We start from the raw sequence: 13,700 nt of genomic DNA, 5'->3' as shown, positions 1-13,700 counted from the left end.
CCATTGCGGGGATATTCCCGCGAGAGTGCGGAAAACTTTTATTTATTTATTTAAAATATGAGATGTTACCAATATACTCACGGACCACTAGGGGGCGCTCACGGACCACCAATGGTCCGCGGAACACACTTTGTGAAGCACTGCTCTAGCCGGTACTACGTCTAGTGGAAACGCAACCAAAAACGGGCCGTGCATGGCACGACACGCTTAAACCGCGCTGTAGTGGAAATGCGCCATTAGGGTGCTATTAGCCGCTTTCACACCAAGTACGTTGCCGTACTTAGTGCCCCGGCACTTAGTACCCCCATGGAATAAAGTACAGATCGCGTTCACACTGGAATAAGTTCCCTGAGGGAAGATTACGCAAATGAGCCGCTGACGTCACTTCGTCTTCTTCTGCTTTGGGTTTACTGGCAGGCTGCAAACAACTTCACGGCGTATACTGCCACCCGAAGTCCCCGGCCGGAAGTCCCCGGAGTCGGGGACTGGCTTCTGTAGAAGCTGCTGGGACTCCCAGCAGCTTCTACTGAAGCCTTCCGAGTAAATCGCCAGAACGCCGACACCTCCTCATCTCCACCGCTCCCATGTTTTTTTTTGTGTTGCCATAAGTTATTCTCTCTCCGTTGGTGCGCGGGGCTAATGCTAATAATTCTAATGCCAGCAATTACAATGGCGGCTTCGTAAAAGTTGTGTCAGTTGTGACATGTTTGTGATTGTCATTAAAAGAGCCTTCTTTCCACCTTTCTTAAGCTCTTTTCTGTTCTTCTGTTTTAGCGTCTGGCCGACACGCTCACACATCACTCAGAGATATATTGTTTGTTTTTGGTACATTTATTTCCATGTTATTGTTTCCATTTCTTCACTGTTCGTACTCTTCTTTTTACACACAAATGAAGGTATCTTACCAGACGATGTGGAAACAGTTTTCGTCATTTAAATAAACAAATCTTCTCTTCTCTGCAGTGCAATGCAGCGGTCAAAAAACCGTGTGGCTTCACAACCAAAATAGAACCCAGAGTATAATCAGCAGGACTCTTTTAACCAGCTGAGGCAATCGCAGCACCAATCAGCCGCTCCGCCCCAAGGTGGCTGAGGATCCCGATCAAATTACACAAATAAATTATACTCCATTACATACATTAAATGATTGAATAATCAAAATAATAAATCAACGTTTTGGCTCCTACACTCCGGCCCCTAATTGTTATGGAATCACACATGACAATTACTAATAAACATAAAATGGAGAGACAATACAAAACATTTGTTTGTTAACTACTATAATTCATATGAAGTCCACTGCAAAATAGTGTCCATCTTCAGGGCTTCTGACCCTTTGTGGGGTGAATGTGTATTAACACATGAGTCCGTGTGTGTAAATGTGCTTGTGTGGTGCAAGAGTTGAAGGGGGCTAGAGCCCGTTTTGGGACTCGACCAGCAGTATCAGCTTCGTGATGGGTCGACAGAGTGTGCTATGGGTCGATCATTTATGATCGCCTCCACTTCACAGAAAAGTGTGGCAAGTCCTTCCTCGTCAAGCTTCTGTTCTTGCGTGAGGGCACTGAGAATGCGTCTGATGGTTCTGATTTGTCTTTCCCAGATTCCTCCGTGGTGGGAGCCTGCTGGTGGGATAAATATCCAGTTTATATCTGTAAGAAGCTTGTTCTGAATTTGTGTGTGGTTTATCAATCAATCAATGTTTATTTATATAGCCCAATATCACAAATGTTACATTTGTCTCAGTGGACTTCACAGTTTTTACAGAATATCAGTATGACAATACGACACCCTCTGTCCTCAGACCCTCTGTCCTCAGACCCTCTGTCCTCAGACCCTCACATCGTACAAGGAAAAACTTCCGGAGAAAACCCACATTTTAAAGGGGAACATGGAGAAACCTCAGGGAGAGCAACAGAGGAGGGATCTCTCTCCCAGGACGGACAGACGTGCAATTGAGGCCGTGTGGAAATTTTAAGGTTTAACTCTCGTATTGCTTCTTTTAGTTCACGTTCAGCTCTAACCAAGTTCATTTTCTCCTCTCCTTTCGGTGAGGGAGGTCCAGTGGTTCCTAAGCTAAAGGAGGTTATAAAGGAAGTTTGAAACCTCCTTTCCTTTCATTTGGAGAATTGGAACGGCACTTATCATGGCTGCCACTGACGTACTTTCGGGTCATTTCACGTGGTTAGGAAGGTTCCTAAGCTAAATGGACTATTGGAACGCAACCTGAGTCTTCTTCTGGCACCTTGACCTGATGGAACATGGCTTCAATATCTGCTATGAATGCAATATTCTTCTGCCGGAATCTTGTAAGGACACCAATAAGACTGTTGGTTAAATCTGGGCCTTGGAGAAGACGTGCATTCAGAGATGTGCCTTGGTAAGTTGCACCGCAATCAAAAACCACCCTCAGTTTATGCTTTTTTTGGATGGTACACGCCGTGATGTGGAATGTACCAGCTCCTTTTGCTTTGCCTTGTCTTTTTGTTCAGGTGTCATTCTTATGGCAAAACCTTTAGCAACAACATCTGCTTCTTAGGAGTATCTCCAACCCTGTCTCCTAAAAATTACATTCCCACAGAACTAAACTGCATTCTCAAATACGTTTAATGAGAAATGTATTTCTCCCACGTTGCGTTTTTATCAGCGTATCTCAAATACGTTTATTTTCTACATATCTTCTAGAAACCTATTTTCTCCCACATTACGTTTGTTTTGCACGTAACTCAAATACGTTTACTTTCTACCTACAGATGGAGCACTGAATTTCAGACTCCAGCTTACAGCTTCCTGCCTACGACCAGCCAAAGACCAGTATAGAGGAATGTTAAGCCCTCCCACTATTTTCCAAGAGGGCGTTGCCAGATTTTCAATTTCAGGTTTTAACCAGGAGATGGCGCTTCATTCACAAATACAGAAAGACAAGTTTCATGGACTTTCAGTTGTGTTTTGAAGAGCATTTGAACACATCAATATTTTAGATCAACTAAAGTATATATAATCTTGTAATTCAATAATATATAGTCTTTATATATTAAATAATCATAATTATAATGTAAATGTTTACATTACACTTCTTTATTTGTTATGCTCATACTTTTACCTTTACAATCGTTTGCTTTAATATGCAGTATATTTTTGTGTTTGCTTCCTCCTGCTGCCTTTCGGACACATACTGTATGATTTATTATTATTATTATTAATATGAAGATATTATTAAGATAAGATGTTACTTTATTGATTGAACATTTTAGTTTAGAGTGTGCTGTCCCACGGTAATTCAGAAGGCTCACAGGTCACCGACCATTATTTAAAACAATAGGTGCTTTCACACCTTCTACAGTTTGATTTGTATAGAGGGAGCTCTGTCAGTTTTCGAATTCATTTCATTTCATTTCAAACCTTTATTTAGACAGATTAGTCCCTTGAGATCATCGATCTCATTTACAAGGGAGACCTGCATCATTTAGTTCCACATGAAACATAAAAACAACATACAAACAACAGAGGATATCATATTTACATATTCAACATTTACAAATACCCAGAGTGTCAGAAAGCATTTCATTTAGACATGCCTTAAATACATTCAAAGAAATAAAAATGCTCAATTTCAATTTTGCCTGTAGACTGTTCCAAGCAAGTGGAGCTGCGCACATAAAAGCTGTCTTACCTAAGACAGTCCTTACTCTTGGCACATCTAACAAGACTATATCCTGTGATCGCAGACAATAGCTGCTTGCAACTTTCTGCTTTATCAATGAACAGATATAATACGGGAGTTTGCCCAACATAGCTTTATAGATAAAAGTGTACCAGTGACTGAGCCTCCGTACAGTGAGTGATGGTAAACCTGCCTTGGTATACAATGTACAGTGATGAGTAAGTGCTTTACAGTTAGTGACAAATCTCAGAGCACTATGATACGCAGCATCTAGTTTGCTTAGGTAGTTGGCAGGTGCATTCATATACAGCAGATCACCATAGTCCAGCACAGGTAAAAAGGTCACAGTGACTAGCCTTTTCCTGGCCTCAAGCGAGAAACAGGACTTATTCCTGAAAAAGAAACCTAGCCTAACCCTCAGTTTTTTAAGCAGGTTATTGACATGAAGTTTAAAAGAGAGACAGTCATCAAGCAAGATACCAAGGTATTTGTAACAGGCAACAACTTCAAGTTTTGTTCCTTGCGTTGATACAATATCTAAAACAGGCTCTGGTGACTTTTTAGCTTTTGAAAAGAGCATTATCTTGGTTTTATCCACATTTAAAAGAAGCTTTAGTTCAGAGAGCTGAGTCTGAATAATGTTAAAAACAGCCTGTAATTTAACAACCGCCTCCTGAATGGAGGGACCTGCACAATACATCACGGTATCGTCCGCATAAAAATGTAAAGTAGCTTCATCCACATTTTCACCTAAACTGAATTACCCATTTGCTTTCGGGGAGCCCTATTTTTCAGAGCACATCCTGCTACTAAATATGTCACACACATGCTCTGTTGACTGGCGCAGCAGCGCGGATGCGATCAATGGCTATAAAAACACTCTTCTACTAATACAGACGGTGTCACTACGCCGGCGGATGTGGCCGTTGTTGAAGCCTCTTCAGGCTCCGCATCGGCAGGCCTCTCCCTCGGTGTGGAGCTGTCAAGCTCGACCCCAACGCCGCTTACAGCCGGCCAACTAAAAATTGTTTTCCGTTCACGTTGTCATTTTTAGACTCCTTCGCTTCTTTGCTTGTGAATCCAAAAGCTGTGATGCTTGGCTGTTTTCGTTTTGCCATATTATTTATTACAAAGCCAGAGTTAAAAAAATATCAATATGAACATTTCAAATACCGCGCCGGCATCACCGCCATAACCATAGCAACGTAAGTAAGAATGCAGCGCCGCCACGTACAGATGGCAACACCCAGACATATTCACAAATATAAAACAAATATTCAGAAACTGACGAAAAGGGAGCTGAGCCAGAAGGCAAAGCTCTCTGTCTACCGGGCCATTTTCGTTCCTACCCTCACCTATGGTCATGAAGGATGGGTCATGACCGAAAGAACGAGATCGCGGGTACAAGCGGCCGAGATGGGTTTTCTCCGCAGGGTGGCTGGTGTCTCCCTTAGGGATAAGGTGAGAAGTTCGGTCATCCGGGAGGGACTCGGAGTTGAACCGCTCCTCCTTCGCGTCGAAAGGAGCCAGTTGAGGTGGTTCGGGCACCTAGTTAGGATGCCACCTGGGCGCCTCCGAGGTGTTCCAGGCACGTCCAGCTGGGAAGAGACCAAGGGGTAGACCTAGAACCAGATGGAGGGATTATATCTCTTCTCTGGCCTGGGAGCGCCTTGGGATCCCCCAGTCAGAGCTGGTTGATGTGGCCAGGGAAAAGAAAGTTTGGGGCTCTCTGCTGGAACTGCTACCTCCGCGACCCGACCACGGATAAGCGGGAGAAGATAGATATTCAGAAACTGTAATGAACAATGACTTATTTATTTCAAGAACTGTTATTTACAGAAACTCAACATTTCTAATCTGTGTGACACAAATATGCACGATTGTTTTGGGCTCCCCCTATTTATCTCAAAGTCAGCCTTCAGGGGAGCTCCCTCCCTCTTCGGGGGAGCCAAGCTCCCCCTAGCTCCCCCCCCCCCCCCATTTCGAACAGTGTCTGTGGCTGAATGGCCAGCGATTATGTGCGGCGCATTTATCATAGGTGATCAGAGCTAACTGCCTGCCGTCAGATTTCATTTAAAAAACAGATCTGATTTTAAGACTATTTCTGCGCTCATAAAGAATGATAAGAATAAGAATAATGCGTATAGAGCTACTGCGGTCACGTGACTTTTGGTTATCAGCCACCATTTTGGCAGTAAACATGACGACCGGCGCCAGCGTTTTCCTACCGTGCGAGTATACATCTCATTTTAATTCAAGTGAAATTCGGCTTTATAGTACAAAATTAGAAAGATTAAATATAAGCGACCCATATAATGCACCCGGTGTGCTTTTCAAGAGCATAACCTCCTGCTCTGAAGACGATGTACCCGACTTGCGCTACGCGGACATCCACAGCTATCTTGTAAGCTTTCCATCAGTGTACTCAGGAGACTCCCTCAGAGCTTACAAAAGCTTGGAGGCTTACAAATGGTGTCAGTCCGGCTTCGTAAACAACATTCAACTGTGGAGTCTTACATCCAAAAACTTCGGCATCATCACTGCAAGGGTAAGTATTAAATTATTCCAGTTTGATAGGCAGTGTCACGTTAGCATTGTTTGTTTATTAGCTTGTCTAGCTACGGCAGTGTCACGTTAGCATGTTTGTTTATTAGCTTGGATAGCTACTGCAGTGCGTCTGAAACTAGTTTGTATTTTTGAACGTACTCAACCAAAGTGGCTGGCGTTTTTAACCTTTATTTATCTATTTTTGAATTTCATATATAGGTTAATCACTCCCAAAGGCTTAATGAAAGTCAACTAAAGCCATGGGTTGTGGTCAGGAACGACGGTGTTGTGCTGGGAGCCCACTGCAACTGCACAGCGGGACTCGGGGAGAGAATATTTTCAACACGGGTTTGTTTACCACTAGCTTGCTACAAGCTAACTGGCTAGGCTGCACCAGAGCCACACTTGTTGAGTTAAAAAGGGACATCACAGAGTCCGTTAGCTATAATAACTGGGTGCTAGATTCTACTTCGGTAAAAATTAAACTGACCAGAAACTTTTTGTAGCATTGTACTGTATTCCTTCACCCACCTGATATGAAGTGATCACTGCATAAGCGAAAGCAAACGGCCGGGGGGTCCCATCTTTCAGTCTTGTTCAGACGGCTCCTGGCTCTTTTAATCGCTGCGATCCACTTTTCCCTCCTCTCCGCGTCTTTTGGAATGCGATAATAAGATACACCTTTCTTCTTCCCACGCCTATTTGTGCAACCTGGTGCACAGCAGTTATCCACCATCCTCGACAGTCTGCCAGTGCCTGCCAATGAATTTACTGACGCGATTACTGCCAAAATGGCTGCCCCCTTCGTTTCTCGTCACGTGACCAGCATATGTGACATCATCCGCAGGCGCTCTATTGAACTGGTTTCATTCATTAGTGAGTTTATTTAATACTAGAACCGCCAATCGGGTCAATTTGTGTGACGTGTGTGTGCAATGTAACTTTTTTTCAATAAAATATTAAAGTCTCCCAGTCCGTGACTTTTCCTGAAAGTGTGTTATGTAGCACCCTATGTTGTTAAAAATTGCATTCTAATAGCGGGATTTGACGGGTTTAGGTAGGCCTATACAAAAACCTCTGGCGGTTCTAGTGTTAAGGTAATTAGGTACAGTAGAAGCCCTTTTTTATCAGTAACAAATTTAGCAGTTGAACATAAAAGTCAACTAACTGAGGGTCACTTGCAATGACAGTGTTGTGTCTAACTGTAAGCTTGTCCCTCAGAGTAACCTACCGTTAATTTAGCTGCTGGAGAAGAAAGATCAAGGGGGGAGGGGGGGAGAGAGCTGTGGTTGATGGGCCATTAGTTGTGTAAATACACAGCTGAGAGCTGCCGTTTCATTCAGACTGTTTAAAAAACGGTAACAACGGACTATTTTTCTTAGCGGATGCATGTCAATTTAAATCAATAGCCTACATACAACTATTTTTTAAATCAATAAAAACATTTTTTAAATCCATAAAAGCATTTAAATTAATATTGGGAGTCATATCGTTACTTTGTTGAGAATGTGGCCGTGTAATAAGCGGCTTAATTTGCAGCGACTTGTTCCTTACGGGGAAAATAGTACCCGTCATGCAGATCAGGATCCCTCCGCCACGCTTTGGGATCCTGATCTGCCGACGAGGCTCCATTAAAATATTAATATTTTTAGTGAATTACTGAGTTTAGGCACGTTAATAACGTTTTAATGAAGTTGAATACAGTATATTCATATGTGTTAGTGATTTCATGTCAATTCGGCGTTTTGAATCCAAAATAGGTCGTTTGTGTGATTCATGTAGATCGGCAATAAAAATATTTTTGGGGTAAGGGGGGGGCTGGGACCCGGAGTAATCTGCGGCCGTGAGCTGTTATGTGCCATCATGACACGCATGGTGTTCTTTTTTTATATATTATAATGAAGTACGAGCTGTGTGCTCGAGTATTCCTGCCTGTCGGCTCTGCTCATGGATGTATAATAAGGCTCTGCTGCTCCGAGATGATGGTCTAGCTTCAGCAGCTACATTACCTACGGGTGCGTTCGTTAATATTAACTGTGCGTCCGGAGTCACTGGCACAGACTGGACCGCTGGTGAACAGCTGTTAGAACGGGCCGTTCAGGTGTTCAGAGCAGAGCTCCCTGTCGGAGCAGCAGAGCGTGATGTGAACTGAAAAGTTTTTCTGTAGCAATATTATTTAAGGAATCGTTGAGCTAGCTAGCTAGCATACATTGTCACTATCTGCTAACGTTAGCTTTAGCCTTCTATTTCTAATAGTTTTTTTCCTAGGCTATAAACAGAGGTGGTATAAGTATATATATATATATATTGTACTTGAGTAAAAGTAGAAGTACTCAGATATTGTACTTGAGTAAAAGTACTCAGGTCTTGTACTTGAGTAAAAGTAGAAGTACTCAGATCTTGTACTTGAGTAAAAGTACTCAGGTCTTGTACTTGAGTAAAAGTAGAAGTTCCAGAGTGTAGGAATACTCTGTTTCAGTAAAAGTCCTGCATTCAAAATGTTCCTCAAGTAAAAGTAGAAAAGTATTCTCATCAAAATATAGTGAAAGACAGTAAAAGTAGTCATTGTGCAGATTGGTCCATTTCAGAATAATATATATGATATGTTTTATAATGATTGATCATGAAAGTGTTCTCAAAGCTGGTAAAGGTGCAGCTAGTTTGAATGACTTTGTATACTGCAGGGTAGCTGGTGGATTTACTCCAGGTGGAACTAAAGTCTGATTCAACACTTGATTATATTTCACATCATTCATCCACATCTGAGAAGTAACTAAAGGTATTACATACATGTAGTGGAGGAAAAGTACAGCATGTACCTCTGAACTGTAGTGGAGTAGAAGAACAAAGTAGCAAAACATTGAAATACTTAAATAAAGTACAAGTATCTCCAAATTGTGCCCAAGTATAACCTGTTGAGTTTATGAACTAAGTTACTTTACACCATGTGGCTATAAAGATAGAAAGACTAAGCCTTGCACAGAGGCATGCAAATACATTTTCAAAATGCTCAACAGTGCTGCCAAAATTATAAACTGACTGCTCCACAATTTAAAATCAATGCTTTTCATTTCATTTCAAACCTTTATTTAGACAGTTTGGTCCCTTGAGATCATCGATCTCTTTTATATATTTCTATTAGATGTGACTCTTTGGCGTTTCTGTTATTGTTAACACTGCTGCTTTAGTTCTGCTGAAATCCTCTGTCATTCCGTGGGGTGGGGGGGCCGGGGGCTCGGATCCTTGTCACCTTTTTCATACCTGATGAGTTTGCATCCCTGTATGTTAAAAAGCCTCAGTCACCTTAATTCATGTAATAAAACATCTCAGGTCAGTAACACTCAAAGCTAAATGTGCAATACCATGTTCAGCTATGTTACTATGTATAATGTTCTTGTTGTTACATCAGAAGATGTACATATTGAAATGATTTCTTAACTTACAGTAGGCTATTTTTTACAATGTGTGTTGGAAGGATTTATGAAATTACAATGAATATTGTCATTGTTGAAGGCTTTTAGAGAAGGGTGAACTATAAGCCTGAATTACATCACATTTTATACCTAAAAACATAAAAGCCACAATAAATAAGTCACAATTATTGTAGTTATTTTTACCTCCCGTATTGCTTTCAACCCACCAGCTTTTATGGTGTTGTTACGTCACTAACTGTAAGCTTGTCACATACAGTCTATGGTCACTCAGAGTAACCTACTGTTCATTTAGCTGCTGGAGAAGAAAGATCATTGGGGGAGGGGGGGAGAGAGCTGTGGTTGATGGGCCATTAGTTGTGTAAATACACAGCTGAGAGCTGCCGTTTCATTCAGACTGTTTAAAAAAACGGTAACAACGGACTATTTTTTAAATCAATAAAAACATTTTCTAAATCCATAAAAGTATTTCAATTAATATTGGGAGTCATGTCGTTACTTTGTTGAGAATGTGGCCGTGTAATAAGCGGGATAATTTGCAGCGACTTGTTCCTTATGGGGAAAATAGTACCCGTCATCCAGATGAGGATCCCTCCGCCACGCTTTGGGATCCTGATCTGCCGAAGAAGCTCCATTTAAAATATACATATTTTTAGTGAATTACTGAGTTTAGGCACGTTAATAACGTTTTAATTAAGTTGAATAAAGTATATTCATATGTGTCAGTGATTTCATGTCAATTTGGCGAACATAAACATAAATGATCGTGGTGAAGATGATGATTAAATTAGGATTAAAAATCGAGATCCGGGCTGCATTTCCTCCCGTTCGTTTTTTTCGACTAAACATTATTTTGTTAAATAACAACATGGTGATGTTTTGTAAATGATTACATGTCTCTTATTTAGCACAGAGTATGATATCCGTGACATATGGATCTTAACAAAGTTCCGCTGTACATCCAGCGTACTGTATCTGACTTTATTTCACATGAGCTCCAGTGTGGAACCCCACTGCACCCCCTGGTGGATCAATGATCCATTGCAGCTGGCTTCATTATAATTACATTTATCTATCACGGGGGCGGTCTCAAGTCAAGCTGGAGGTTTTCCCTTGAGCGAGGGCAGATCACGTACCAATCACGGCCCTCGCGTTTCAAACTGTCTGAAATGAATCGTTACATCTATATCTTGGCCATTTATTTTCTAGCTTATAATAATGGTAATAGTAATTTATTAATATAATCCCATGGCCAAATAGGGAAGTCTTGATTTAGGACTGCATCTGCTGTATCAACAGCCTCTCTGCAACTTACAACAACCTTGTGCCAGACAATCGCCTCCTCCAGTTTCCGCTTGTTCTTGCGATGATATCCCATTTGGGCTTGCGGTCTTTGTTATTGTCTATAAATGACAGGAAGTGCAAACGTAAAAAATATCAAAATAATTTGTTCTCTTACTCCGAACATGCCACAAATTACTCTAACCGTGAAAGTGACAAGAGAAGCGTTATTTCAAAAATACAACAACAATAATAATAATAATAACAACACACCTCTGGCTCTGTACAGCTCAATTTTCCGCTGTTTGATTTTGAGGGCGAGGCCCTCCATGACCCGCTGCAGCCCCTGTTGATCCTGGCAGTTGGTGGACTTTGGACCTTAATGTAAACATTCAATTGTCAATTAACACAATTTCCTTAAATGTAAAATGTCAACTAACAGTTGATATGTTGTAGCTACAGGAAAAGTCTTACTTGATGCAGCCCACTCCTCAACCTCCTTCACCCACTGCTTCAGTCCCTCCTCTGTTGTCTGGAGTTTTGTTTGCAGGTTTTTAATGTCCTTGTCCATTTCATCAGTCCTTTCCTTGGTCTGAAAATGTTATATATTACATGTGTATCATTGTCAGAAAACAACACCTGCCACTAGTGTGTTCTTTGTCACTAAAGTAGGATGTTCAATTTGAGTTGTTATAGGAGCAGTTAGAAGTTTCAGCCTCAATTCAAAGTTAACAGATACTTTAGGTCATCAATGAACACATTCACAGGACTTGAGGAGGACATCAAAGCAGCAAAAATAGTTTGACCGACATCAGTGCATGGCCGTCAAAACATTTTCACTGAGCTGTTGTTGAGCAACCGAATATATTCAGTCCATGTTTAAGAAAAGAGTTGCAGCCAAAACGTATGCACGTTGTTGTATCGTATATTGGGAAAAATACTATGAAATTACATAAAAATTACCTTCACATATCGTTGAGACAGGTATCTGTGCAAGTTCTGCTTCGTCCTCAAGTTCCATCCAGGAGCATGTATAGTTATCATGTCAGTACGTCCTGAAACATATTGTTTTACTTTTTAGAATTGTACTTGAGCCACAATAAGATGTTAAAACAACTACTCACTTGCTTTGGACATGTATTCTGTGGTCGTTGCCACACGAGAGAGGTATGAAGTGACAGCCTCCACTTCCTCTCCAACTGTCAAACCTAGAGCAATTTGAAACAGAAACTTAATACTTAATTTTTTTTTTGTATTACCGAAAGAATATCATTGTAACATACCTGTTACGGTTGAGTGAAGGAAGCAGGACCCAAATGCAGATACCTCTGATTAACCTTTATTTCAAGGATAATGAAAATAACATGGACAAACAGAACACTCACCGGTGAACTCAGTCACCAACAAAAGACGAACCAACCCTGAACACAGGAAGAGACAAGACTAAATACAGGGAGGGGTAATCACGAGACGAGAAACAGCCGGGCAGGGGAGGAGAAACACAAGGGCCACAGGTGAACACAGTCAGACAATCAGACACACCAGGGAAACTAACGACAGGAGGGAGACACAGAGAGAGGGACCAGACAATAAACAAGGAGGAAAACACCCATAACCAGACATACAAAACTACAACCGTGACATAACACAATAATCGTAACAATACCTGCCCCTTCCTGGTTGCGACCACTCCACTCCACCTGAGAATAACTAACAATAAATTGAATTATGTCAGTTTAGACATTAAAATATCCTATTAACCAAAAACGATACAAAACATTACATTTATACCTCGCATTTTGCCGAGTGACCTTTCGCATGCATCACTGACAGAAATGGCCGCATTTGCAGGACATACTGCAGTTCCGGAAAGGACTCAACTACCCTCTGTGTATATGGGTAGTATTTACACATGACGTCAGTGCAAACAAACTCAATCTTGTGTTCTTTTCCAAGATCTTGCTGTAGGTAGAGAGGGTAGGCAAAGATTTGCCCACGAAGCATGTTGAGGCCTGCAACCAAAACAAAGATAGATTTCTTTGAAAAGGGTTTATTTCATTACTATATTAATGGATATTCTTAAAAATACAAAGATAAGTTATTACTGTCATGAAAGTGCATTATTACTTGTGAATCATAACTGGTATTCGAATATTTAAAGACCATTTTAGTATGGCATTTTTGTAAGTACAACAAATATGTAAATAGATTTTCAATTAAAATAAATTATTTTACCACTAAATAGAATGCAGTGTCTGCAGACATATGTCATCATTCCCTCTTCATCCAGTCTGGCCTCTGACTTTCAGGTAGCCTCCCTGCCTGCTTTGAAGTTGGATTTACCGCAGGATGGGCGTCCAGGTGCCTATTGAAAAAAGCATTACAATAGACATTGCAAAAAGTAATTACATCTCATGCATTTTACATCATACAAAATAACAATAACTTTAGCACATAGAACATGCTATGAGACAAGTCACAGTAAAACTCACAGGTTTTTACTTTGTCTCGAATCCTTTGCACAAATCCTTCAACATCTGTGTCTTTGGCAATGAAAGTTCCTTCAAAGTATGGGCATTCGACCGCCCTATGAAGAAAAAAGCATTTGATTGGGGAACATATTATATAAAGATAATAGCCCATTTTGCTTTCTTGCTACTTACCCCTGACGATTGAAGCGATACATTTTTCTGTTGCCGTCCAGAGACACTGCGACCATGTCATCACCACAGGCAGGACATGAGAAATGGTCATCTCCAAGAAGTTTATCAATTTCGTGC

General features: G+C 41.1%; 1 protein-coding gene across 4 annotated transcripts; it reads right to left on the bottom strand.

Annotated features, from left to right (window-relative positions):
• Positions 1-824: 824 nt before the first annotated feature.
• LOC307026654 (uncharacterized protein) lies at positions 825-12,334 on the bottom strand. 4 transcript variants are annotated; one of them, XM_079662207.1, is made up of 7 exons: positions 12,204-12,334; positions 12,045-12,128; positions 11,884-11,975; positions 11,395-11,512; positions 11,194-11,298; positions 10,955-11,042; positions 825-1,622 (listed from the first exon to the last, which is right to left on the bottom strand). In XM_079662207.1, the coding sequence occupies exons 2-7, from the start codon at positions 12,055-12,057 to the stop codon at positions 1,535-1,537; spliced, it is 504 nt and encodes a 167-aa protein (XP_079518333.1). In that variant the 5' UTR covers positions 12,058-12,128; positions 12,204-12,334; the 3' UTR covers positions 825-1,534. The 4 variants fall into 4 exon arrangements, with proteins under 4 accessions (XP_079518333.1, XP_079518335.1, XP_079518332.1 ...); XM_079662209.1 differs by having other exon boundaries at positions 825-1,619; XM_079662206.1 differs by lacking the exon at positions 10,955-11,042.
• Positions 12,335-13,700: the final 1,366 nt, after the last annotated feature.

Source organism: Notothenia rossii, assembly GCF_949606895.1.
Source record: "Notothenia rossii genome assembly, chromosome: 12".
Lineage (NCBI taxonomy): Eukaryota > Metazoa > Chordata > Actinopteri > Perciformes > Nototheniidae > Notothenia > Notothenia rossii.
The sequence above is the reverse complement of the archived record's forward strand: the minus strand, read 5'-3'. Positions and strand labels throughout refer to the sequence as shown.